The 25,723-nt window shown below is 40.8% G+C and overlaps 1 protein-coding gene across 10 annotated transcripts in view; it reads left to right on the top strand.

Moving 5' to 3' along the window:
- The window catches only part of MAP4K4 (mitogen-activated protein kinase kinase kinase kinase 4), a 161,399-nt gene that overhangs the window by 101,711 nt on the left and 33,965 nt on the right, over positions 1-25,723 (top strand). For 8 of the 10 annotated variants that reach the window (XM_054058181.1, XM_054058172.1, XM_054058144.1 and 5 more), the window contains exons 4-14: positions 1,817-1,942; positions 2,734-2,844; positions 5,680-5,770; positions 7,276-7,406; positions 9,681-9,735; positions 12,131-12,209; positions 14,146-14,321; positions 14,999-15,071; positions 15,504-15,714; positions 23,016-23,177; positions 25,273-25,359. In XM_054058181.1, the coding sequence (XP_053914156.1) occupies positions 1,817-1,942; positions 2,734-2,844; positions 5,680-5,770; positions 7,276-7,406; positions 9,681-9,735; positions 12,131-12,209; positions 14,146-14,321; positions 14,999-15,071; positions 15,504-15,714; positions 23,016-23,177; positions 25,273-25,359 (1,302 nt within the window). The remainder of the gene's footprint in view (positions 1-1,816; positions 1,943-2,733; positions 2,845-5,679; positions 5,771-7,275; positions 7,407-9,680; positions 9,736-12,130; positions 12,210-14,145; positions 14,322-14,998; positions 15,072-15,503; positions 15,715-23,015; positions 23,178-25,272; positions 25,360-25,723) is intronic. The other 2 variants (XM_054058189.1, XM_054058136.1) reach the window with 1 other exon arrangement.

Raw genomic sequence — 25,723 nt, 5'->3', positions numbered from 1 at the left:
TTTTTATTGAAAAAATCAGTATAAATTATCAGAATAATAATATGCATATTAACCTACCGCTGATTAGGTTCAAAGCCTGTAAGTGTAACAAAGGTCCTAGTATATCTTTTTGGCCTTTTTTTTTTTTAACGTGGTCTAAATAAATAAAAAAAAAATACAAAAGCAAGGACAACAAAAGCAGCTGAGGAAGCACTGAGTTAGTTTTTGGCTCAACAAACTGTTCTGATAATGCCCTCTCCCAGGGTTGCTGTTCACTGGGAACTTTGATATACAAGATTATTTTGCTCTTTTGTTCAGTGTTCCAGAAATAAACAGTATTTAACTTTAAAGATACGTCATGAGAAGATTTAAGAATAGTTTATCCCTGGTACATTTGGGGAATTCTTATAATAATTTAAAAGTAAGCACTGCATCCCAGTATTAGGGTATTTGAAACAATTGTTTGCTTTGTAGCATAGAGTGGTTTCTTTTGCTAAAGGCATGTGTACTAGTGTGTATAAATAGTTAACATGTACTTAGTATTAACATCTGCATATGTCATGAATAGGATATTTGATTGCTAGCGTGGTACAAATTGCAAGGAAGTTTAAGGCTTCAAATTTTCTCATGTAATCAGCTTTGACATTACAGGGTAATCAAAATACGTGCTACCGTTTCCATCAGCCAGTCACCCTAGGGAACAGAGGTTTCAGTTTCTTCCTGGAATCAATTTAAGATAGACATTTCCTCCCTGGATATCTAAGGCTAGAAAATTATGGCACAAATTAAGACTGTGCCTAAAGAGGTAAACCAGTTGCCTTTTCGTTTGTTGCCTTGAGAGGTGTTAGATGAAGGTTCCCACCGTCTAGGTGTGGCACGAGAGAGCTGGGGGTGGGATCTGCTGGCTGCCTGCTCAGACATCACCTCAAAGCATGCGTGGATCCTTCCATGCAATGCATCTTTCTGTCACTTCAAAATCAGATAGTGGGTGGTTATAAGGAGTGGTTGCATAGTGTTACCCATTTCAGCTCTTTGAAGGGATGACCTGCCTTCACCCGAGCTGCTCTCAGCTTGGCACCTCACTGTGGCTGGGGTGGAGGAGCCAGGGGAAATCCTTCCTCTGCCTTTGTGTCCCAGCATCCTGTTTACTGCCTGGGCTGCTGGCCCACTCTTCCTGATGCACTTGCTCTTCCTCCACAGAGGCAGATGGAGGAGGAGGAAACTTGTGCACAAGGTGAACGCTTTGTCCTCACAGTGAGGGGAATTCCTGATTTCCACCTCTGCTTTCCTGCGCCAGCTCTGTGCTGGCACCAGGGTGGGACCTTGTGGTCCCTACCATGGGGGTACCCACCTCAGAGCGCCTTCTTTGGCAACCAGCTGTGCTGAGCCACCATCTGGCATTTAAATGGAGCTGGTTGCAGCTTAAAAAATGAAAGGGAAAAAAATGAGGGAAATGGAAATGATACTTCTCTCATAAATTCACAGATTTTTCCGGTTTTCTAGTTCTGAGAGTTACATAGACTGAAAATGTATTTGCTTAAGGTATTACAAGCATAGGGTTTTTAAACAGATCCTGTCCTGCTCCATCACTGGATGAAGTCCAGTGCATCCTTCCATTGGTTTTTTGCACTACTGAAAACTTGGGAAGGTAAAGGTCTGTTTTAGACCTTCTCAATAAACAGGATTTTGATGACTTGAGCATAGGATGTGTTTACTGAGCATGATGTTGGTATAAATTAAACTTAAGAAAAACCTACTTATGTGAAAGAGAAGAGGATATAGTTAATGCGCATGTTGTATTAAATGTATGTTTGTTTGTTTGTTTGTTTTCCTAAAGGATGAAGAAGAAGAAATCAAACTGGAGATTAATATGCTAAAGAAATATTCTCATCATAGAAATATTGCCACTTATTACGGTGCTTTCATTAAGAAGAGTCCTCCAGGACATGATGACCAACTGTGGGTAAGCAGATATTTCTCAAGCATATTCCTAATTCTTTCCTTTTTGGATATAGTTGAAGATGACAGATATTACATTATGGAAAGACAAACTAGCATAGTTTTGTGCTTGCCTGAACAGATAGATTAGTGAATCATATAGGCTAATCATGCATCCTTAAGAGGATGGCTGAAGCAGGATTTGCTATTAGCAATGGATTTTCTTTTAAATAAGTATTTTTCCCCATTTCCCAGATGGATAGTAACATGTTCCATGGGAACAAGGCAGATGAGTTGAGCAGTGTGGCTGTAAAAAGAAGGCTGCACTTGAGAATTGCACCCATTACGTTTCTCATCCCTCCTCATCTACACCCTCTAGAAGATTGAAGTTTGGGTTTGAAATGGCAGCATACAGACATCAGTACATGTTCTTCCGTAACTAAATGGGAGTTCAAGAGTAAAATGTGTTGCAATTATACGATCAGTTTGATTCCTTCAGCATTGGGTGTGCTTTTACTCCTGTTGCTGCTAATGCATTCTGCGTAGCTGAGCAAATCCAGATTCTCAGCATTAAATTACAGTGATTAAATCAGTCCTTGAAAATGTGGTAACTAGTGTGAGACATATATGGAATATGTCTGACACACATTGGAGACATTTGGTTTGGATCCATTTTCCAGGCAGAGATGTAAAATAAATTATATTCTGTGCTTCACAAGGGTTTCCCAAATCAGTGCTGCAACCTGATTATTTTGCTTCACTAGACAGTTGGGAATTGTGTTTAATGTTGGTTTTATGCTGATATTTGTTTTCCAGCTTGTTATGGAGTTTTGTGGAGCAGGGTCTATCACAGACCTTGTGAAGAACACGAAAGGGAATACTCTGAAAGAAGACTGGATAGCATATATCTCCAGAGAGATTCTCAGGGTAAGGAAAACAGTCTGCTGCACTTGAAAACACGGAAACAATCTTACAGAGATCTAGCCTAGCGTGAGGTTCTGCAAGGAGCTGTTTCTGATCAGTCCTGTTAGCCATGTCATCGCCTGGAGAGTGCGTAGGAGCAGATAGATGTCTGCTCCACATCATTTAACTCTGTGTGAGTTGTACTGTATTGTAACAGCAGCCTTGCTGAAAATAACAGAATTTAGGCATGAGAAGCTAGGGAAAGAACCAGTGACCTTAGCTATTGTAGAAGCTGTGAAACAGAGTCTGTAAGACACTGTTTTTGAGAAGCTTAAGGTTGTAACAGTGTCATAACACAATAGGGTGTGGAGTGGGCTTTTCCAAATGTACTTGCAGCCGTCTTAATTAAGTCTGTGGAGGAAGGGAGTTGTTGGCTCAGGCCAGTAGCTCGGAGTTCTTTGCTGCGATGTGCTCGCTTGCGTATTGTATATTCTTGCAGTCTAGAACAAGGAGCTGTGTCGTGTGTGGCTGTGCACTGTGGAGTGCTAGCAGACAGCTCTGCGAAAGTTTTTCAGGAAGAGGGATGCCACTTACCAGTTTTTCTATAACCGAAGCCTTAACTAATTACTCTTTATATTTAATTTCCAGTTGATACAGTTTAAGTGCTTTTTAGACTTGACATTTTTTTTGCTGCACTAAGTAAATCTGGTATGGTTTTCCTCATGCTTCTTTGTAAAATAAATTGCTTCCTACTCGTACCACTGCACAGTCTGTTTGCTCAATTGCTTAATCATAAATGAAGTTCTGAACGGCTTTATGGTAAAGGAAACCACCAATGGCTCTTGCATAAATCAATGCTGCTGCTGTCTCTGTTACACGTTTGCTCTGCCTTGGTGATTTTTAAGATGGTGAGGGAGGGAGATGTATGATTCTGGTCTCTTGCTCTAATTCCAAATGCTAGGAGAGAGTCTGGCTGCTGGTATTTGGGCTGGCACATTTTAAGATGTTTACGGGGATAAGAAAAGTTGAATACCTACTGATGGTTGTATTTCAAATCAAATGGATAGCATGCTTTAATATGAGGAAAGCTAACTTCTGCAGGACTGGTCTTTGCTTGATTTGAGAACTGTGCGACCTTGGAAGTATTGCATGTTGTGTTGCATTCCTCTTAGGTTCTAAGGTAAAGTAGTCACACTCACTAAGCAGAGAAAAAAAATATTAACCTTAGAAAAGAGTTAGGTGAAAGCAATTTTCTCATTCCTGTGAGAGGTTTACAAAAGAAGTCTTAATTGCTTGCTAGCAGGAACTGGAATATCTGGAAAAAAGGAATGCTAAACTCGTATTGCTATGAGAAATTGCAAAATCTGATTTGACACAGTTTGTCAAGGGATGGAGGAGAGAGGTTGCGTAACAGAAAGTTAAAAGGAACTAAAGTGCCAAAGGTGGGTGCAGGTGGAGACACAAGGTGATGGTTGACTTGGTGGGTCCCTTTGTGGTTGGAGAGGTCTGGGGACTGCAGGAGAACGGAGACATGCCTCTGTCTCCTTCAGGCCCTTCTCGAACCCAAACATGCATGTATTCTGGAGAGAAGAGATGATTATCTCTCTGTCTGGGTTGGCATAGCAGAAGGCTTTAAAACCTACTCTGTGTGAAGCTGTGGAAAAGCCTTCATTCCTGTGAAAAATAAGACCATGCTTAGTGTTAGCAGCCATTGAAGGGTCTTGGGGACATCAGCCATTCACTTGATTTGCTTGTAAAATGTGTTAGGAGAAGCTGTGGATGGTGGGTTTTTTTGTCATGCTTATTAACTGTTTTAAAAAAAGAGAATAACCCAATGGTTATGTAGGCAAACTGGTAAATGATCATTTAATGAAGAACATGTGTTAGGAAATATTTCTCTACAGCAACCACTACTCTTTTAACCTCTTGCAGCTGTAAAGGTTCCATTTCTTTATTTTTCATAAAACATTAAAAGCCTATGAGGGCAACACGAACAGGCAAGATGATCCCACTGGAGACTACAATTTTCCGAGTAGAGAGCTGAGGAGAAACCAAAATACAGACAGTTGCTAAGAGGGTTGCCTGTTTTTCTCCCAATTACATTAGAGAGTAGAATGCAACATATGTCTTCCTCAGCCCTCCCTCCACATGGCTAACGCTTTGGGGCATGCATCCAGGTGCTGTCTCAACAAAAAGCACCGTATGCCAGGAGGTTTTGTTTCCTTTGGAAAGTATAATGCTCATGCTTCTTTTTTTTTTTTTTTTTTTTTTTTTTTGCCTGAGGAACAATTAACTGGCTTCATATTTATGGAGGCTAGAGGACAGAACTGCACCTTTGCAACAGAGCTTTTGTTTGTCATCAGTCATTCCTCACCCTCAAACATATCTGTCAGTCCATCACCCTCCCAACTCCTTTCTTCGGAGTGCGTGTATGCCTGCTTCTTGCTGTCTCCTTTCTCCTTCCACTCGCCTTCCCTAGACTAAATTCTAGGAGACTCTGTGTGTGTGAGATATCAGTGATGTAGACCGACACTGATGTCATATACAGTGTCATTGTGTGGATACTTTCTGGGAACTGAACTTTCTTCATGCAACAGCTGAGAGGTGTCTGAGGTGTCTGCACATATCGGGCTGTATGTAGGTACAGCGTATGCATGATCTAGGGCCTGTGCCTCTCCTCGACTACCAAAAGCTGTGCAAGCAGTGTGCTACTACAAGGCTCCTGCAGGTCCCATTGCACCCAGCCACTGAGCAAGAGACCAAGACCTAGTGCTATGGCCTTTTGGGGTGCTGAGTATGGGTAGTCTGTTGCTAAGCCAAGAGCCTAACTCTGAATATCCTCTCCTTTTCTTTATACAGGGATTGGCACATCTTCATGCCCACCATGTGATTCACAGGGATATCAAAGGGCAAAATGTGTTGTTAACAGAGAATGCAGAAGTGAAACTTGGTAAGTATGCACATATGTCCAGTTCCTCATTCATTCAGCATATGGTTTCTGATGTTCCCAAAATGATTTTATGCTCCAAGAGCCCTGTGACGTGTTCTGTAGCATGTATGCTCTGTCACTGCTCCTGTGTGAATCGAGGACGTATTTCCTCTTGCTTTGAGAGGATGACATGCCTTTCATTAGAAGAGGTTGGCTTTCGTGCCAGAATTGGTGAGGATACAATTTTGTACCCCTCACCGAGCCATGCGTGTCTTGGCTTCGTTCTGATTCCCTTTATTCTGGACTTAGGAAGTGATGGGAGTCACTCTTTTATTTGTCTTTAATTAAAATAGCACCTGCTGTGCAGGTTCTGGACACAGAACTATTATCTGAATGGTACTCTGAAGGGAGCTGGGACATCAGGTTCAAAAGAGAGTTCCAGCCTTGGCAGGCCTGCTGAAAATCATGCTTATTTCTGGCCTCTTCTCTCCCTTCCAAGTGAACAAACTCTTTTTTTCCTTCTTTCTACTCTGTCTCTTCCAGCTACTGCACATTTTAACCTTCTGTGTTTGTATCACGCTACATTCGACACCTTTTTTTGGTTAAATATAGAGCCATGCTGAAGCCCTCCCACCCAGCCCACATCCCTTCTGTTTTGCATTACACCTTCCAGCAGCATGAGGCATGGGAAGATGTCCCGGCTGCTGGAGGAGGAAGCTCTTGGGAGAGCTTTCTCCTTTTGGTCCAAAGTGGAGCACGATAGCTCCCAAACCATTGCTCCCACCAAGCCCGTCTACACCAGTTTGTCCATGTTGCTCAGATGATGGATGCAGTGAAGCTGATACAGCCCTTCTAGAGCAAATGCTGATGTAGAAAAGCATAGAGCGGAAGAACTTGAAGAGACGGCAACATCCTTGTAATGTAATTCCCCTGTAATGAACTGGGCGCCTCATTTGCAACCTGTGTGTGTTTGTGTGCACAAAGTTGGCACCACTTGAATAATCTTCATCTTTGGTCCTATCAACACATCTGCTCTGTGCATTAGGGCAGACAGCAATCCACTGAGCAACAGATTATTTTTGCTGTCTGATTTTAGAGCAGAAAAGGTGGACAGCTGAAAAGGTGATGTGTTCATTCATGTGGTTTTCCCATAGCATGAGAAGTACCTTTGGGAAGCAGCTACAGGCAAAGATGCTTGCCTTCAGCAGCTGGGAAGGGGAAATAGCCCTTCCTTAGCCTCCCAGGCAGAATTTTGGCAGCTGTACACCCTCTTCTGTACAGGCAGGCTAAGTAGAGGTGCAGTAGAGGTGGTCATATGCTTCCATGTCTCTTGGTGCTTGTGGCCCAAGTACGTTGCATGCGAACCACAAGGACTTAACTGTCTCAGTATTAATCACTGTGTTTCTCCTCAGCATAGTCCTCCTATGTGGAACATTCACAGGGGTTTATTTTCAAATCACCTTGCAGAAATGATCACTGTATTATTTTCCCCCTTCTTATTTTATTTTGCTCTTTTCTATCCACAGTGGATTTCGGTGTGAGCGCTCAGCTGGACAGGACAGTTGGCAGGAGAAACACTTTTATTGGAACTCCATACTGGATGGCTCCAGAAGTTATTGCCTGTGATGAAAATCCAGATGCTACATATGATTACAGAGTAAGAGAGTCCTGTTCACAGAAAAAGAACCACCCCAACACACAAAACCCATGCACTTGTAGTATGAACATCCATGAATGATGGCAATTTTTGAGAATTTGCAGGAGTAATATTGATTTGTGTACGTGTACTCTTATTGCAGGAGTACAGGGTATTGGTTACTGTCAAATTGTTACCTTTATCAGTTGCTGTACTTGTGTTATAGTTTTGAGGCATGAGGACTAGGACTTGAGTGTGCTGTAGGTGCTCGGAGTTTAACTGGAAATGCTCGTGTTCTCAATTCGTATGATGGTTGTACTTTAAATTGTGTTAGACCATGTCCCAGTTACTGTAGTAACCCGGAACAATGCGTTTTAGGTATTGCCTTAAATAAAACCACCGTCTGGAGAGCCAGTGAAGTACAGAAGGAGCTTTTTTAATCTGTGCCTACTCCTGGTTTCAAGATACATATACATGTCGATAACAATATATCCATTGCAACGTTTTCCAACAAAGATAATTTTTTACGTAGTTTGCTGCAAACCAGAGGTTAAACTACTGCAAAACTGTAGTTGGCTTGATGGTATTTGCACTACCCTTAAGAATGTTGTATATGTGTATTTAAAGTTAATTTTCTCTAGTGAAAGCATCTTGTAATCTTAAAAGTTTTTCTCAGCTTGCCTTAGTGGAAGCACAAGGAAATTAAAAATGTGAAAATAAACTTTTTAAAAAAATCTTCACCCAGACTAATGCTATTGTTTCAACTTTTAACCAGGAATTTTAATCAGGATATCTTTAAGCCAAAGATATCAGAAAGCTTGTGACTAAGGCCTTACAATGAATTTTAGAGCTGAATATCAGTTATATTAGTTTTCTGAGATTGATGGTGGTGCTAGCTATTGGTATGTTTGTGTAGTTCTAGATCTATTTAAAAAAAACAGATTATTTGGATTGGTGCTTTTATACCTTTTGACTAAACTTGATCCTATTTCTCTTGATTTAATAGCTTTTTACATCCATCAGCTCATTGTACTAAAGATAATGCTTTATATCTTTGCAGATGGAGTTATTAGGAAGGAAGGGTAGCTATTGAATGATCTAATAAAGGAGAAAAACTCTCTGCAATATTTGTTAATGCAGTAGTGATGTGAAAAATAACCCCTTCTGCCTCTTAATGGAACCTGTAGGGCTCTTTTCCTCCGAAAAATAATGGTTGAAATATTCCGTAAGATCATGAGACTCTGCAGTTTAGCTTAAATGGCTCGATTGTACCAAGAGAAAAAATTGGCGTGCTGGGTCTGAAAATGCAAACATTAGAAATGCTTCCCTGCTGGTCATCCAGAAGGGCCTTATTTGCTCATGAGGTTTGACTCATTTTTAAAAAGTCATTACTTTGACCAGAAATGAAGACTGATTTGCTCAAGAACAGATCTCTTTCAGCAGCCTCCTCCCATGTTTTACCCCTTAAGCTGTGGTGGTCTCTGGAGTTGGTTCCTCGCCCAGGACTCATCCATCTCTTGCCAGTGTTTGACCCTCCTGGCTCTTGCTCAAGCTCTCCTTAAGTCCAGAGTGCTGGCCTGAGGTGGTACCTTGAAAGGCTTCCACTGAAGGGCTGTTGTTCTGTAAAGTTTTGAGCAAAGCTGAGGTGGTAGGGAAGGAGCATTTCCTTTGGCTGCAAGCAGTGGCCAACAGAGGCTTCTTGCAGTTTTAGCAATTCTATTCCCCTAGATAAAGCTATTATTTGATTTGGACTGGAAAAAGTTCAGGATTAATATTCCATTAATCTGTATTTGTTTAATTATTTGCTGGTTTAGACTGAAAAAAAACTGTCAGGTTTTGCCATTTTTGCCCTGTAGTCTTTACAGTCTTTTGTTTTCTCTCTACCTTTTGTTTGGGTGAATGAGTGCAGTGTTTTCTGTGAATCTGCTGTAGACAAATATTCAATCCTTTGTAAACAAGGGAATATTGAAAATTCTATTGTTTCATAGACTTAGGTTTCAGGCAGATGTATTTTTCATTGTCATAATGTGAATATATTTTTGTGTCATTAGGAAGGGTTGTTTCCACACTGTATGAATACACACATTGATTTGTGTATATATATTTATATATATGTATTGTATGACAAGTAGGATTTTATGATACTGTTACAAGGAAAATGTAGCTTATGTTATTGAAATAGCTGTGGTATTTGGTTTCAGTCTCACCTACAAGGCCTCTCTGTAAATAGTATTCTTTTACTATGTGAATGGATAAATCCGCCTACTAACATATGGTCTCTCTCTTTTTATGCAGAGTGACCTTTGGTCATGTGGCATTACGGCCATAGAGATGGCAGAAGGAGCTCCGCGTAAGTGATATGTGTGCTTCTCAACTGGGGTGATTAAGACTGAAAAGTATACTTGGGAGACGCTGGTTGTAATCTAAGCCTAGTTTTGAGGTTTCTGAAAGTATCTTCATGTTGTTTCTGTTGTCTTTGGTTTTGCCTGCCCTATAAATATAAAATCCCATATATAGCAACACTTTTGATAAAGGTAGTATAGTGTTTAACCACTACAGTGTAGACTGCAGTAATCTAATTTCTATAGCAGGAATATTGAGACACTAATCAAAAGTCAGACTTTCTTTCAATGGGTAGTATAGCGTGTTTTGGAGTTGTGTCCCAATTTATTTATGGCCTGGCCTGGGATACTGAAACCTCAGGCGGGGAGAGAGGCAGTGGAGCCTCAAGAAAATCAACCTTAATGAAAAAAGTGTCTGTAGCAATTATTTCTGTGTTGACTTTCCATTGGTCTGTGTAGGGCTAATATTGCTTCTCCTTTTGTTTCCACTCATCAACTGGTGGTGTTGATCTTCCTTAGCAGTGATGTAACTTAAAATGTAAATCTTTCTTTAACACAGAATATTGAACTTAATGCTCCCTGCTTGAGAATATTCATCAGTTGATATTGTATTTTTGAGGCACAAACCGGGAAACCCAAAATGCACCATTTTTTGTAGCTCATTTTCCTCTCACATATGTGTTCTTTCTGAACATCAAGGAAAACAGCAGATATGTGTGAGGAAGGCAGAAGGATTTAAAAAGAAAAGAAATTAGGCATGGTGTTTTGGCTTTCGATAGTAATTTCTATGAAGATCTGTATTGAACTAGCAAATACACTTAACCCCAACTGGAGCTCTGTATTTAAAAAAACCCAAAAACTAAGGTGCCTAAAAGTGAGTGAATTAATATTTTCTTTACACATAAGCAGCCACTGTACCACAGCCCAGCCTGAAACCTCAGTCTTTGAAATAAACACATTGAAATGAAATATTGATATTTTCCTAAGTAAAAAACAGTCATTTTATTATAGCCACTGCCTGCTTTTCTTGTTGTTGTTAATGTAAAATTTATAAAATTGAAGCATAACGCTCTTGTTTTGATTTGTGTTTTAGGAAGTCTGATCATTTGGGTTTGGGTTTTTTTGTTGTTGTTCCTACTTGCACATTTGCATGTATGCCCATGTGAGAGCTGCTCCCATGACACCTCAGCGAGTGCTGTATTAACAGCGTTTGAGCTGCCACTTGACCTCCTTTTTGCTGTACCTTTTTGTTCAGTGCATTGAGTTGCCTGGGTGGCTTTCAATTAAAAGCTCTGTCTGTGGGTTTTGTAAGCCTGGAATTGAACAATAATATTTTTTTCATTTCCAAACCAAAGCAGAGCTTGGTTCCTCTCTGTGTAAAAGCACAAGAGGAGTATTTGAGCAGTAAGCAAAGATCCAACGTAAATGCTGAACAGCTCTTTCCTTGATCTGTCCTCTGGCATGTGGGCTCTGTTTCTTTCAGCAATGGCTGAAAGGTCCACCTCTAAGCTTGGTGGTCTGATGGGATCCACAGGCATCCAAGGGGCTTATCTGCAAGGTTGTAGCCCCTTAGTTCTGCATCCAGAATCCTTTTCACATTAGTCTGTTTCTCCTGAATTTTTGCTGTGTGGAAAACGTTACCTCTTCTTGCAGTGATCACTCGGGCTGAGACTGAATGTGATAGGTTGAGCATAGCAAGATGGTGAAAATAGAGTATTTGCTTCTAGCGTCCTTTCTTGGGCAGCTTTCCTCCTTGCTCCCTTGTTGCCCTGCATTGTCTCTGCCATGGTGCTTTGCTCTGGAGCAGGAAGAAAGACTGTCCTTAATGAAGTCCCACTAAGTGTCTACTGAAACCAATGGGACTTCTTTTGACTAAAGTCATACATTTGCATTTCAGTTCTGCAGGGAATACAGACTCTCCCATGCTTCAAAACCATCAGATCTTAGAATAGAGAAAAGCTCCAAGTCTGGAGAAAAAAAGTGGGGCATCCTGCTTTATTGCCTGCATAGTGGGAGAGGAGGGCAGGTGGAGTGAAGTTGGTTTGAAACAGTAACTGTATCATTCTTCCCTTCTGCCATCATCTTCTCCCAATGTTTTATTGACTGGAACATAAGTTGTATGACTTATGGCTGGAGGAGGGCTGCACACAGATGTTCCCATCGTGGTTGAGTCTGAAGGTTAATAACTGCCTTGATCTCTTTCTCTTTTGGGGGCTGCCCTTGGCACATTGAGCTGTGGAATTGTTGTCATTTCAGGCTAATTCCATTTAGTTGTGTTACTGTCTTCATCTGCTGCATGTATGGTTGGGATAGTGGGAATGGTTTATGAAGGTGAAGCCATGGTATCGAGCAACTAAGCCTAAAGATATCTGTATCTTTCTTTTTTTTCCTCGTTTCCTTCAGCGCTTTGTGATATGCATCCCATGAGGGCACTCTTTCTGATACCCAGGAACCCTCCACCACGGTTAAAATCCAAGAAATGGTATGTATTAGTTATCTTGTATTCATATTCCCTTTGTAGTGCGATGCTTTCTTGTGTCTCACTGCATGCAATTTTGCTACCAGTTACACAGAACTGTAAAGCAATTTAAGTTAGCAAAAATCACTGTTATCTCTGCCACTGAATCAAAGCATGAAGTAAAAAGCATGTGTTGTTTATTTAGTTCTGTTTGTCCTAGAGAAATTTTATCTCTAATTGTGTGAAAATAAAAACCAAGCTTTTTTTTTTTCCTTGACAGAGCAGCATCTGTATTAAGGTGACAAATGGATCCATATTTTAAAAAATAAACGCCCGCAGCACTCTTAATATGCAGTATTTTTTCTCAGATGTATTGTAATACAGAAACAGAACAGTAGTATAGTGTGGTAGTTGCTAGGTTGAAAGGAGCTATTAAAACTAATGAAGGCTTTTACTATAATTATTGTAAATGATTGGAATTGAGCGTGCGCTTCTTGCCAGCTGAGAAGAATCCATTAGTATCGGAGGATTTCCTCCCAGTTACTGGTTACAACTGGCATGTATGAAACAAAAATACTCCCTAGAAAGAAGTTTCGTATAGATTGAATGTGATCACAGGATGCTGTGATCCTGTCAAAATAATGAAGTGATTTGACTGGCTATTCGATATCAACATAATATAAACTTGGCTTGCTTGCTGGGCTTGGTGTTTGCCTGGATTGACTTATTTATGCATTTGTGCTGTCGAGGCATCCCTCTCTCCTAGTTGCTTTCTGCATATTTTAAAGGAATAGAGATGCATATACAGCATTAGCATAAGGCCTTCATTAACTTCTTCATTTAGGACAATATCACGTGAGGAAGGGGAAAAAAAAAAACCCCAACAAAGTTGCCTTGAATTCAGCCTCTTAAATTACAGTGGGAAAGTGAAGTGGTGGATGGAAATGGTTGTTTTTACATTTAGCCACGTAGTGATGGTGTTCGCCTCCCAAGCACAGTAGCAGTTGAAAGCACCTAGCAATCAAAAAGTGACTCTGGCCAAAGCCAGTGCTGTCCTGACTCAACAGTTTTGATAGTGTGCTCAGAGGCAGGTTGTGGGCAAACCAGGGCAAATGACGAAAAATGCAGTTTGAATATTTCCATTATTGACATCTTGCAAGGTGGCTTGTTTGGTGACTTCTGTCTGGAGAGGTTCTCTTTCAAGAGTTCAGTGCAAATTTGAGAAGATGGTGCTCCAGCTTATCTAACTGCCATGCCCTGTCATTTTATGTGATGTGTGTGAGGATCTCGGTTCAGTTCACGCCCTTAAATTGGGTAGGCAGAAATTCGACTTCAGCTGCCTATGTTGAACAGATGACACTGTTCAACACCTGCCTACTGTCCTGTAAGGATTTCTTTGTATGTGGCTATTCAGGTAAAAAATAAAATAATCTTAAATTCTCACAGACCTATCTCAAGGAGCCCAGATGCACACAAAAGCAGCGTGGTGTTGCTTGTATTGGGAGAATGTTGGCTGCGGTTCTTGCAGCGTTTGCTATGGCTGTTCTGAAGCAGACGTGCCTTTAGATAGCACGGACAGGTGGAGACACACCGGAGCTACCCTGCCCATGCTCCAAGCAAGCTGGATGCTACCCAGCTCTGGTTTAGAAGTAGCAGAGATGGGTTTGTGTGATTTGCCTTCGCTAATAGATCCTGCCTTTCAGGACAATTATGCTTGTGAAAGAGGACGCATTACTGTGAGACTGTGCCTAAGCACTGGAGGTATGTTGGTATCGCCCTGTGTCCATCCAGCCCTGTGTCCATCCACCTAGTGCTCAACTGAATCATGCTCTGTTTAGGAGGCACACTTGTACCATCCTCTGGGACATGATGCTTTTTGAGGAAAGGAATTAGACTTTGAGGAAGGACATGAGTTTTACCTCTGACCTTGTTTTGTTTTGGTTTTGTTTCCTCCTGTCAGGTCAAAAAAATTTTTCAGCTTTATAGAAGGTTGTCTAGTGAAAAATTACATGCAGCGACCTTCTACGGAACAACTCTTGAAACATCCTTTTATACGTGACCAACCAAATGAAAGGCAAGTCCGAATCCAGCTTAAGGACCATATAGACAGAACCAGGAAGAAGAGAGGAGAGAAAGGTATGCAGCTTCTGAAAATCAAGTATTGCAGCTTGCCAAAAATACATATTTTTGGCCTGCTTTGTGTTCTAAATCTCTACCCCTAGAAGAGCTCTATATTACCCAAACGCTTGGAAGGTTCTTTTTTAATTAATATTTTGACTATCAGCAGGCATTTAGGTTTTGTTCTGTCCTCTACAGAGGAGCTATCAATTGCAAGTGTATTATTTTAAGATAAGTTAAATTTCCTCACTTCTGGGCCACTGCCTCTTCCATACAAGCATTAAACAGTATTTAGGAGGCTATTGGCATATATGCCTTTATCTTTTTTGTTCTGTGGTAGATTCATTCCTGGAATGGTGCAACAAATCAGACTTGCAGAAAATAATCCATCTCAAGAGCCGTGAAGCACGTCTTGGGCAGCCTCTTCTCCTTATTTAGAGGTTCTCCAGGTGTCTTGTCTTATGTACAAAACTTGATTTTGCTCAGGCAGTTTGCTCGAAGTCTGCTACAAAGCACTGCGCTGCTTTATGAGTTGTGGGGAGATGGGCTTATATGTGTAGGATGAGTTCTAGGATTTGCAATAGGTCTTCATCCTGAAAGGGATAGGAACTGATTCACTAAGGTGCTGCTGCAACTCTTCACTGTCCTAAAATTAACGTTAAGCACTATCTAGGCTTTCATTTCTTTCCTGTTAGATGAGACGGAGTATGAATATAGTGGAAGCGAGGAGGAAGAGGAGGAAGTGCCTGAACAAGAAGGAGAGCCGAGGTAATAATTGCTTTTGGGAGGACTCTGGGTGGTTCGTGCCAAGTAAATCTGAAGGTCTGTGACTATAAATTAGAAGCATGCTAAATTTCTCTCTTATTAAGTGCACGCAAAAGCCACACAAACCACCCAAAAGGTTTGAATGCCTACTCTATGACTGCTAAAGGTTTTAAAGCTCTTCCTCACACGGCGTAGAGCCAGCGAGCTCTGTATGGAGAGAGATTTATGGCAAATATGATTGGTCAGGGGTTCCATGTCAGAGTTGGTCCGTATTTTACTTGGCCTCATTTCACACCTTCCACTTCGCTCTGAAAGAAACAAGATTAAAATTTAACATCATGCTGTATTTTATTAATGTTCCCCTACTTTGGGAAAGGTATTTAATGGCCCATCGGGCTTTATTGTACAGGAGACTTTAACTTCCTCTTGTTGCAGTTCCATTGTCAATGTGCCTGGAGAATCAACCCTCCGACGTGATTTCCTGAGGCTGCAGCAGGAAAACAAGGAAAGGTCTGAGGCCCTTCGGAGGCAGCAGCTGCTGCAGGAGCAGCAGCTCCGCGAGCAGGAGGAGTACAAGAGGCAGCTGCTGGCAGAGAGGCAAAAGCGCATTGAGCAGCAGAAGGAGCAAAGGAGGCGGCTTGAAGAGGTAGCGACAGAAGGAGGCTGGGGCTCGCTGGGGAAAACAGTCCCTCTTTTGCTTGTGTTTCCCATTCGCCTACCTATTTAAAAAGAGTTCCCTGTTGTCCCAGCCCATCTCAGAAAAGAAAACAACATGTGCAAATTCGCTGGCAAATGTAGAACAAAGTACTTAAATCCACGTATGGCTGCTTGAATATAAGCCATCTTCCAAAGCATTTGAATATCCAACAGCTCCTATGGAGGGAACAGGAGCCAAAGCTAGGTTGTTTGAAGGTATTTGTGGAAAGGCTGTGTCTTGGTCTCTCTTCCAAAGAAGAGGCAACATGTCTAGACTTCAGGTGGCTGTGGAAAAGGGGAGACATTAATTATTCCCAGATGTATTTTTCTTAAGATTACTTTTTTGGGGGGCCATAACATGCTCCAAATTTCCCTTTAAGGCTTTCTCAAGTATCTGTGTTTGGCAATCATCTGTTGTGGGTAGAAGCCCATTTTTTTAATGCATTACTCTCTCGTGCATATTGGCTTAACTAAAAGCCACCTAGATTTATAAATATGATTCATAAATCAGTGATATGATTTATTAAAATATGATTTATAAATCAGTGTTAGAATTGTAATTCTGCAAAAATTACATATATGTAAATCATACTTTAGTGATATGGTAAGTATGCATACAGTACTGAAAGATAAAAGCAAATGAATGTACATGTACCATAATGCTCTGTCATACTTTTCACCTACTAAGATCTCATGTGTGTTTGTATATATGTAGATGAAATATGCAGTGTGAGCTTCAGAAGTAGGAGGATTTCAAAACAGTTCTTCAGGCCAGAGCTGGGTACGACAGGGAGCTGAAGTACAACCAATCCTCTGGCTCCTCAGGAAGTGCAGGGTCAAATTCCAGTCGTCCTTAAATGACCTTTTTCCTTGAGTCGCTGTTTCAACTGTTCACTTAGAAATGATGGGGAAAACTACACCCCATGTGTTTTGCCAAATCCTGGTAATGTTTAACAAGGACACAGCCAGGATGAAATGTTGATTTGCATCCTGTGATATGTTTACATAACAAATAATACGAAATTCCAAATAGTTTTTAAGGTCGCATTATGCTTCTTATCCCTCTTTTTCATTGTGCAAGGGAGTTTAGCGTTGCTGTGAGGAGGGACTGGTAGCAAAGACTCAGCCACACGTGAAGCCAGGAGGAGGGACAAGAAGGAGGCATATAAAGCCCCATTTTTCTCTTCTGTTCTTCCCCACCCTTCTGACATGGCCAAGATAAACATTGTAGCTCTTTCAACTGTTTTTAGACTGACTTTTGTAGGGATTTTGCAGGAGGAGCAGATAATAAAAAGAGGCCAGGAAAAGAGAGCAGGGCACAATATGAAAATAAACTATTGATATTGTCAAAGGTGAGCAAAAGTTGAGATACCACTTAGCCTCTAAAATTTTGCTTAGTATGAGAATCGATTAGATCTTTTAAATGCCTCTTTAATCGCCAAAGTTCTGCAGGTGGTACTTTTTTTTGCAAGGAATGGGGTTATGAATAAATTATCTGGGTCATATTGCTTTAGTAGTCAGTGCAACCCTTAAAATCTGGAATTTCTTTTTAAAATAAAGGAGATGTTGCTGCTAGTAGTGGAAACAGAACAACGCCTCTCTTTGCTGCACAAAGTTGAACTTTTTTGGGATGTTGTGGAAATCAAAATTTAATGAGCAATTATAAAGAAAAGGCAGTAGCCTTAAATTTATGTTTAATCCGTCCTGCTTTTTAACGTACAAACCAGAACTAACAGCTTCAGCACCCACGAGATGGCATATAATGCAGATTGTGTATTACTGAGTAAGGGTACATAGTAAACCATATAAAGTTTGTAAAAGCTTTTACTTTTTGTTGAGTCTATAACCTCAGCCTGGTTCCCTTAGAGACATAAATACGAATGATAAGCTCTATAGGTTTCCTTTTGCAGGTAATGGCGGGGCCATGTAGTTCTTAATTAAAGAAAAAGCCTCATGTTGAGCTTTCAGAAAAAAACACTTAATTGGATCTTGTGTTGGAAAAATGTATGATCCCAAGTGATTTTTAACAAAACAACAGCCAAACCAAGCTCTTCAAGATGGGGGAAGGGTGGTAGGCACATATTTAGATAAACATTAGTGTTGTGACACAATTGAAGGCCAAAATATTGAAGTGTTGTCACTTTGTCCTTAACTCACCCCCCTTGTTTTGATGAAGCCAGTAAACAATAAAGAGCTTGGTAATGCGGTTTAAGATTAGTCTCAGGCATTGAATCTCTGGGCTTACATCACTTTGTTGATATTTTTACCAAGCCTTGCTTTCTTGTAATATTTGCTTGTGTAGAGTAAGGACATGTTTGGATATACCTGTTTAGCATCCTTGGGAAGAATTTTATGTATTAGCTAATCTCCCTGGACAAGTTGCTTTTAATTCTTCTTCAGCCCCCCCCCCATCCCCAGCTTCCTAAATTAAAATTGAAGGCTTGTTCTTACAATGCTGGCACAGAGCCTAGACAGTTTTGACCGAGACTGCAACAGGAATGGTGTTTAGGACATCTGCCAAAAACTGTAATTCTCGGCAGTATTAGAGAAAAGATTACCTTTTAAAAGGCATAGAGGTGACTTAGAAAAACTCATTGTTGCAGGAACCTTATAATTTGTGTATTACTTAGGAAGTGAAAATGATGTGTGGTCAAAGTGCAGAAAATTACCTGAAACATTTTGGGAAGGGGATTGCTTGTCATCCTGTCCCACCCCCTGGCTTTCCCTTTAAAAGTGTTATAAAGATTAGCTGCATAAATACCAGATATATGTCATCTAAGTGTTTAGATGGTTAAAACAAGAAATCTGAGTGGTTGTAGGCTGTTCTAACATGGGTCTGTCTTCCTGTTCAGGAGCGCAGAGACACCAGTGCTCAGTGCAGTGGATATGGAAAGGCATTTGAATTCGTATTTTACAAAACTGTCTGGTGTGGGAAATTCAGAATTAGCCATGGTGAATTCCTATTCTGTGTGGACTACCACAGTTCCATAACTTCATTAAATTCTGTCTCTGGCTATAAGAACCCAAATGGATGTTTTTTAAGTGGTAGGTTATAGCTCCATTGGCAAGTAGTACAGTCCAGTGGAAACAGATTTGTGGAGCATGATAATTAAAGTGCTGAGGACCCAATGACTTCGCTCCATGTATTTGAAGACAGGAGGAGTTCCTTTGGATTAGCTGAGGTCTAGACTGCATGCCTACTTGTGGTTGGAGTGCATCTGCCTTTTAAATTTCATCCAAAAGGAGCGGCTGGCACACTACAAAACATCTTCAAAATATGAAACAAAACCTGGTAAGTGTAGATGATTGGATGATTCACTTCAAAAGAGCACTCCTGATCTGAACCAAGATGCTAATGTAGGTATACCTGCAGGTGATTTTTGCCAGGCTTTGTTTCTTTTACAGATGGGGAAGATTATTCCTATCTACTTAAATTGAATCGCTTGCAGTTTGGTTTGGTACTGAGTAAAGAGTTCTACTTCTGCTTTATCTCTAGTGTGGGCAAAGCAAAAGTCTATTAGTCTTTCCAGTCCCTTTCCTAAGCTGATGCCAGGATACCTAATTCTTTGTGAAAGAAATCATTAATATATGTATTTATCACAGTCATCTGAATATAAAACTGAGTAATAATATTTTATGAATGTAACATTAGAGGGGTCTATGTATATACTAAGCAATTCACTGCATGAAAGAGGTCCTGAATTCGTTGGTATATGCCAGCTGCGTGTGTAGTTGCATTGCCCCCTCCTGGTAAGTCAAGCTCTACTGCATGGACTTCCAGCATGGAGATGTTGGGTGCCATTACCAGATCAGCATTAATGCACCCTAAACCTGGATAAGGAGCCAGAGTATCGACACTGTATTTTCTGTATGTTTTTTTATTGTTGGCTTAGTAAATGTTGGTTTTATGAAATGCAGTAATCTGAGGCTGTATGGACTGTGTCAAAGTTCTGTTTTAGCATCTCTGAAATTTCTTTTAAAGAGTTCCTGCCCTTACTGTCTGATTAACAAGGAGTTCCTTGAAAATCAGCTTTTCATCTGACAGGTATAAGAAAGTTGGTAATACATATTCAATCAAAGATCTGGATATACATCCATAATTTCAGTGAATCCAGATCTATGCCTGCTGTCTGTTGGACAACAATGTTTTACATCGGGCCTTTTTTGTAGTGCATGATTATTCTTATAGTATCTAACAAACATACCTTTAAAATTCAGACAGCCAATTTTTATAAATAAAAATTACATTGGTTTCAACTAACGTTTTTCCCTGTCCCACTCTATTCCTTTGGGTAAGTGTAAGGAACTTAGTGACCAGGACTTTGGTGAACGAGTTGCTAGAGGCAGTCAGGAAGGCAACATTGTGCCAACAGAAAGATAGTAGGAAGCCAGCTTAACGGGCTGCTTCTGAAGACAACTTGGGTCAACAATGGCTAGCCACCAACTGGCTTTGCCGTCTCTTTGAGATGTAGACTAGAACCGGGGAGATGCTTATCACTGTAAGCTTCCTTTCCCTGGCCTTGTTAAGAGTAAATTTCACTTTGTTAGTGGCTAGTAGTTCAGTGCTCAGGTTTCAATGGACATGTGCACAGGAAGCAAAACTTTTGTCTTATGGCTAAGGCTGGGAATAAGTGGATTGTGCGAGGTGTTTGTGTGGGTTATGGTGATGCCCACTACCTCCCTTTCCACCCACTTGGCAAGTGACTGAGGCAGTGTCTGATGGGAAGGCAGAAGCAGTGCTGAGAAATCCCATCTCTCTGGCACATAAACAATAGCACATCTGTGCTTTGGAGATTTGACTGAAATGCATGCTGATGGCAGAGAATCTTTTTCTTTGGCTGCGTAATAAATATCTACTATCAATGCTGAACTAGCAAACTGGCTCAAGGTTTGCTTAAAAGTCTAGTCTTTTAACAGCTGACAGTGTTTATTTCATGATGCCACAGGAAATTTGCTTTCTTAGTCAACTTGTAACTAATTTTGCTCATATTTAGTTATTTAGTTCAGTTATTTATAATTATTGCTGAATGCTTCTCCATTGATTTAAGAAGCGATGAGTTTGTTTCATCTGAAAGACCTGTCTTCCTTGTGCTGAGAATGTTAAGTGGATAAATTGCAGATCTTGAGATGGCATCAATGTCAACACAATATTGTTAGACAGGCAGGCTTCATATGTTTAAGAAGTGCTTAAGCTGATAAATGTGCATATCAACCAGTCAGCAGTGTGCTGTCTCTTACATCCTCAGGGCAACAGAGTTATTGTACTTCACATCTTAGTTTTCTTAAACAAAAAGCCTGTCAGACTTGATTAGCCAAGAATGTATTGACTTAAATATAGAAATTGTTTGACACAGATGCATATATTCAGAAATAAAAGTGCCTACTTATTATTTTACAGTGCTTAAAAAATGAAGGAGGGGAAGCCCTGAAACCTATGAAATGCACCACATGCCATAGCTACCTTGCAGCATTTTTGCTATTTTAACATCTACGTTCACTGAAGAGAGCTTGCTTAAGAGAGAGAAAAGGCTGCTGGATGCATTCAGTTATGAGAGGAGTTGTAAGAGCAAGGAAGCTGTGTTTCTGAGAAAGTATGGAAAGCGTGGGGGAGAAAAGAGCTTATATCTCGTGGCCAGGGAAGGTGGTAGTGAACCCAGGATAATGCTGAGGGCCAGTGAGGAAGGTGTCTTAGTTGTAGAGCAGGTGTATTTGAACAGTGGTCTTCAAGAAAATTGTATCTTTCCCAAACTGCAGCTTGTTAAAGAGAATAAGACAGCAGCCTGTTTTGTTTAGGTACTACTAGTTCTTAGCTGTATTTCCTGCCCTTCCCCCTGCGGTTTCTTCTCCACTGTCATGTCAGTATCAATTCCAGAAGATGGAAAAGTCTTTTGAGCTTTCAGCTGCTTCATAATTGTGCTAAGCAGAGAAAGCTGATCCCTTGAAGTAATACAGGGAGTGTAGATTTGGCTTTGCTTGTTCAGTTGTTGAGCACAAACTATAAAATGCACACCAGTAACTGGATTTGTGAACCCAAATAAAAGCTTGGTCTGAGTGCTTTTGCAAGACTACTTTGGTGTGCCTTGAAATTGGAAAACCTGTGGCAGCTTTGCTTCGACAAAAATTGGTGATAATATTAATCTTAACCTAAATGTGAAAAGGAATAACCAATGTTGGTTTTTATTTTGTTCTTGGGATTAAATTTGAGTAGACTCTTTTTGGTTTAAATTTCTTCTGTAATTTTTTAGCATATTACAGAACTCTATAATGGAAGTAAATGTAGAGACATTCCCAGTTGATGGTTGAACAGGAGACAGCTGGGTCTTTTGACACTTAGGCAGTTGTGGGAGGCTGCCTGGGATTTTGAGGTAGGTGGAGTAACTGGATGCTTCTGTAGCAGTGCAGGAAGCGTTGGTCACGACTATATGGGCATTTAAAATGTCTCCTCTGAAGTCATATATGGTGCTCTATAGACATTATAAATGAGTCAGTTCATACTTTCTAGAACTGTTTTCCAGGTTCTTTCCAGACTTGAACAGACTTACCAGGATCCGTTTGTATTTGGGTTAAGTGTGAAAGCTTATCTGTGTAAATGTAAGAGCTTAGCTCAGCTGGTTTTCCTCTTTTACATATAGGCGGTTTTGATGTTGTGGGAGGGGCTGGGGTGCTGTTGGTCACCCTTCCTTCTCTCTTAGGCAAAGTTTTGGGCAGTACATTAAATCAAGCTTGGTTGTTGGGCCAACACCACCAAATTCTTAGCAGACCATGAATTGCGTTAGGAGAGAAGCTGCTTACCGAAAGCTCAGATAGAATTGTCATTTGAGTTATAGCTATTTCAGCAGGGATGCCAATTCCCTTTTGGCAACATTTAGATAATGGGTTGCAGTCAAGAAAACTGTCACTCTGAGTACAATTTGAGTTCAATGGTTGTTCAAAGATTCAGATTTCAGTGTGACCCTCTCTTGAAGAGCAGCAATGAGCTTCCACACCTCAGTTATCAGGAATATGGTACGTGACTCTGTGTGTGTGTGTGTGAAGAAACTGAAGAGACTAAGCAAGGCTGCTTTTAAGGGGTAGTTGTGTGCTGGGTATGAGTTAGTTTCCTGGTGGCACACTTGCGTAAAATGTTTTGTCACTCAGTTGCAGAGCTTGCTGGTCCTGGTAAATCCCGCTCTTCAGAGTAGAAAACAACTCCACCTCTTTCTTTGATAACAGCAAAAGTAAAACTTTGTGGTTTATTTTCCCTTTTTGTAGCAACAAAGAAGAGAACGGGAAGCTCGAAGGCAGCAAGAGCGTGAGCAAAGGCGGAGAGAACAGGAAGAAAAGAGGCGTCTGGAAGAAATGGAGAGGAGGCGTAAGGAAGAGGAAGAGAGGAGAAGAGCAGAGGAGGAAAAGAGGAGGGTAGAAAGGGAGCAGGTGAGTCCATGATACAGATATATGCACAATAGGTTTGCTTCTTCTAAATTCTAATTTAATTTCTTCAAATAAGTAAGCTTAAAGCAGCTTAGAGGCAACCTAATGCTGACCCTTTCATCTTTTGTTGTCTCTGACAACAAACGCACTAACATAGATTGTAGGGCTTTATGGAAAATTCTGGCAGCCTCAATATTCTGTGAAAAAAAGAAGTCTTGTTGTGGTACTCATTCTAAATTCAGCTCGTGCCCCTGGGCTTGACTAAAAACCATCAGAATTGGTGGAATCATCACTGGGGCTGAAAATAATTTCTGGACTTGTCTTGCTGGATCAGTGGTTCTTGCAGGACATGCCTGCGTTCAGAAGGCCTTCCAGAGAGGGGCAGCTCTGTTGCATGTCAGCTTCTGGCACCCAGAATTGGTCAGAGGCTCATAATAAACTTTGAATAGTCTGAATTTGAGATGGAACATTTGAGCTGCAGAGGATTTTCCTTCCTAAAACTTAAATATGCAATCTTTTTCTTACTCTTTCTATTTAAAATCAACTCTAATAATGTATGCCAGTTCAGGCAGCAAGTATATCTTTAGTTGTGTTGATGTGCCCTTAATACATTGAAAGTACAGGTGAGAAACCTTTTAAAATTCAGCTGCTGTATTTTAGTATGAGATCTGCATGTTTTAAAATCCTTTAAAAACTTTAATTAGGGTGATAATCAGGGTAATAATTACTTTGCATGTACTGCAAAATAGTGATCCCAAATAAAGGGCCAAAATTACTGTCCCAGAGACTGATTGTAAATTTTCGATTAATTTCAGGAACTCTGGGTTTGGCTTGATATACTTTATTTTTTTCTTAAATGAAATCACTATATTTGAGATCATTGATTGTTGTGTTACTGGGGAATTTTATTGTGTTTGTGTATATTTCAATGATTTTTGAGTCAAAAAGAGTGAAGACTAACCAATGGGAATAAATATATGGAAAATCCCTAATTACAGCACAGCAATTTGCTTTTGGGCAGACACCGGGTATTCCCCCAGCTGCTTTTTAAACTGTTGAAATGCTAATTACGCACAGTGCCAATGATGACAAATGGTTAATTGATGTGGCCAAGCTGAACCACTCTGAATTTTTTTTTTTTTTGAGAAGAAAAGATGTGCCCCTCTTAGGATTTTTGTTAACCCAAACTGTGGCTCAGCCAATGTGCGTAACAACAGTACAGTGTATCTCATCCATCTGTCACAAGACTCTCTATAGCTCCCATCACTGTATCACTGATCCATTAATTTCTTTATGCATACACTGTAAATGTGTGCGTGTGCTTGTGTGTGTGCGCATGCACATGTTACATACTTCCATTAATTGCATGATAGGATGTTACCAGCTTGGGTTTGGTGCTTCAGAGTTTGAGGTCTTCTAGGGGGTCAGGTGAAGCAGTGGGTATATCTCTCAGCCTGTGGAGGCTGCAGGTGAAGAGATGGCTAGGTCTCAAGAGTAAGCGAGTTTGGTCTAATATGTTTCCTGGTGGATGTTTGTTTGTGTCATAATCATCACATAATTCAGCGAGGCTGGCAGTGTCTGCTCAGGAGAAGCTTCTGGTGAGGGCAGCAGGGGAGATAGCAGGGCAGGTCCCAACTGCACTTGGCAGAGACCCCTGGGAGAGCTTGCTCCAGGTCTGCTTACACTATGCCTGGCTCTAGCTGTTGCTAACAGTTCATCGCACCAGTGCAACAAACTAATGTTTAATACAACTTGCATGTGACTTTGTGTTGGCTGTGTTGAGTAAGACTTGCTGTGTTTTAACTTTCCAAAACCTTCAAGTGCATTTTGCTGCTTCTTGAAACAACTTCCAAAATTAGTAAACAAGGTCTGGCCCATGCCAGCAACATTTGCAGGAGTCCAAATTTCAGAATGGAAGGGGCCAAAATCTGATGCTCAGGAGGCAGGTCTTATTAAATTGTTCTGCAGGCACTAATCCATCCTGAAGTGCATTTCTCGTTAAAGCTGAACTGGGGAAGTAGCGTGTGGTGTTCCACCCAGGGGGTTCTGATGCATTCCTTTTGAATAAATTTATTGCTGGGTAATTTCTATGTGACAGGAGTATATCAGGCGACAGCTAGAAGAGGAGCAGCGGCACTTGGAAATTCTACAGCAGCAGCTGCTCCAGGAGCAGGCCATGTTACTGGTAAAGCACTGTATCTGTTTTGTTCAGTAGCTATAGGATCCATTTATCCGGCCAGTCCTAGGCTTTCCTCAGTCAGGCACAGCTGCACTGACAGTATGACAACAAAGGAGCTTGATTTAAAAGGCCATTTATGCTTGTGTTGTGGGCTGACAGGCACATATGAGAAGTGCTGTATGGTCACACTGCTTTCTGGGCAGTAAGAGAAGGCTTTATGTTAAAGTGGAACAGTTCTGGTGTGGTGGTCGAGTTTCCGAACAGACCTTGGCATTCAGTGAAGAACTAGAGTGCTTATGTTGCAGATCAAAAGCACACATGATATGTAAATCCGCCCAGGGATACAATGGCCTAGTGTTTGTCTAAATCA

This window comes from Cuculus canorus, chromosome 1, assembly GCF_017976375.1.
Source record: "Cuculus canorus isolate bCucCan1 chromosome 1, bCucCan1.pri, whole genome shotgun sequence".
NCBI lineage: Eukaryota > Metazoa > Chordata > Aves > Cuculiformes > Cuculidae > Cuculus > Cuculus canorus.
This window is presented reverse-complemented; position numbering and strand designations above follow the sequence as displayed.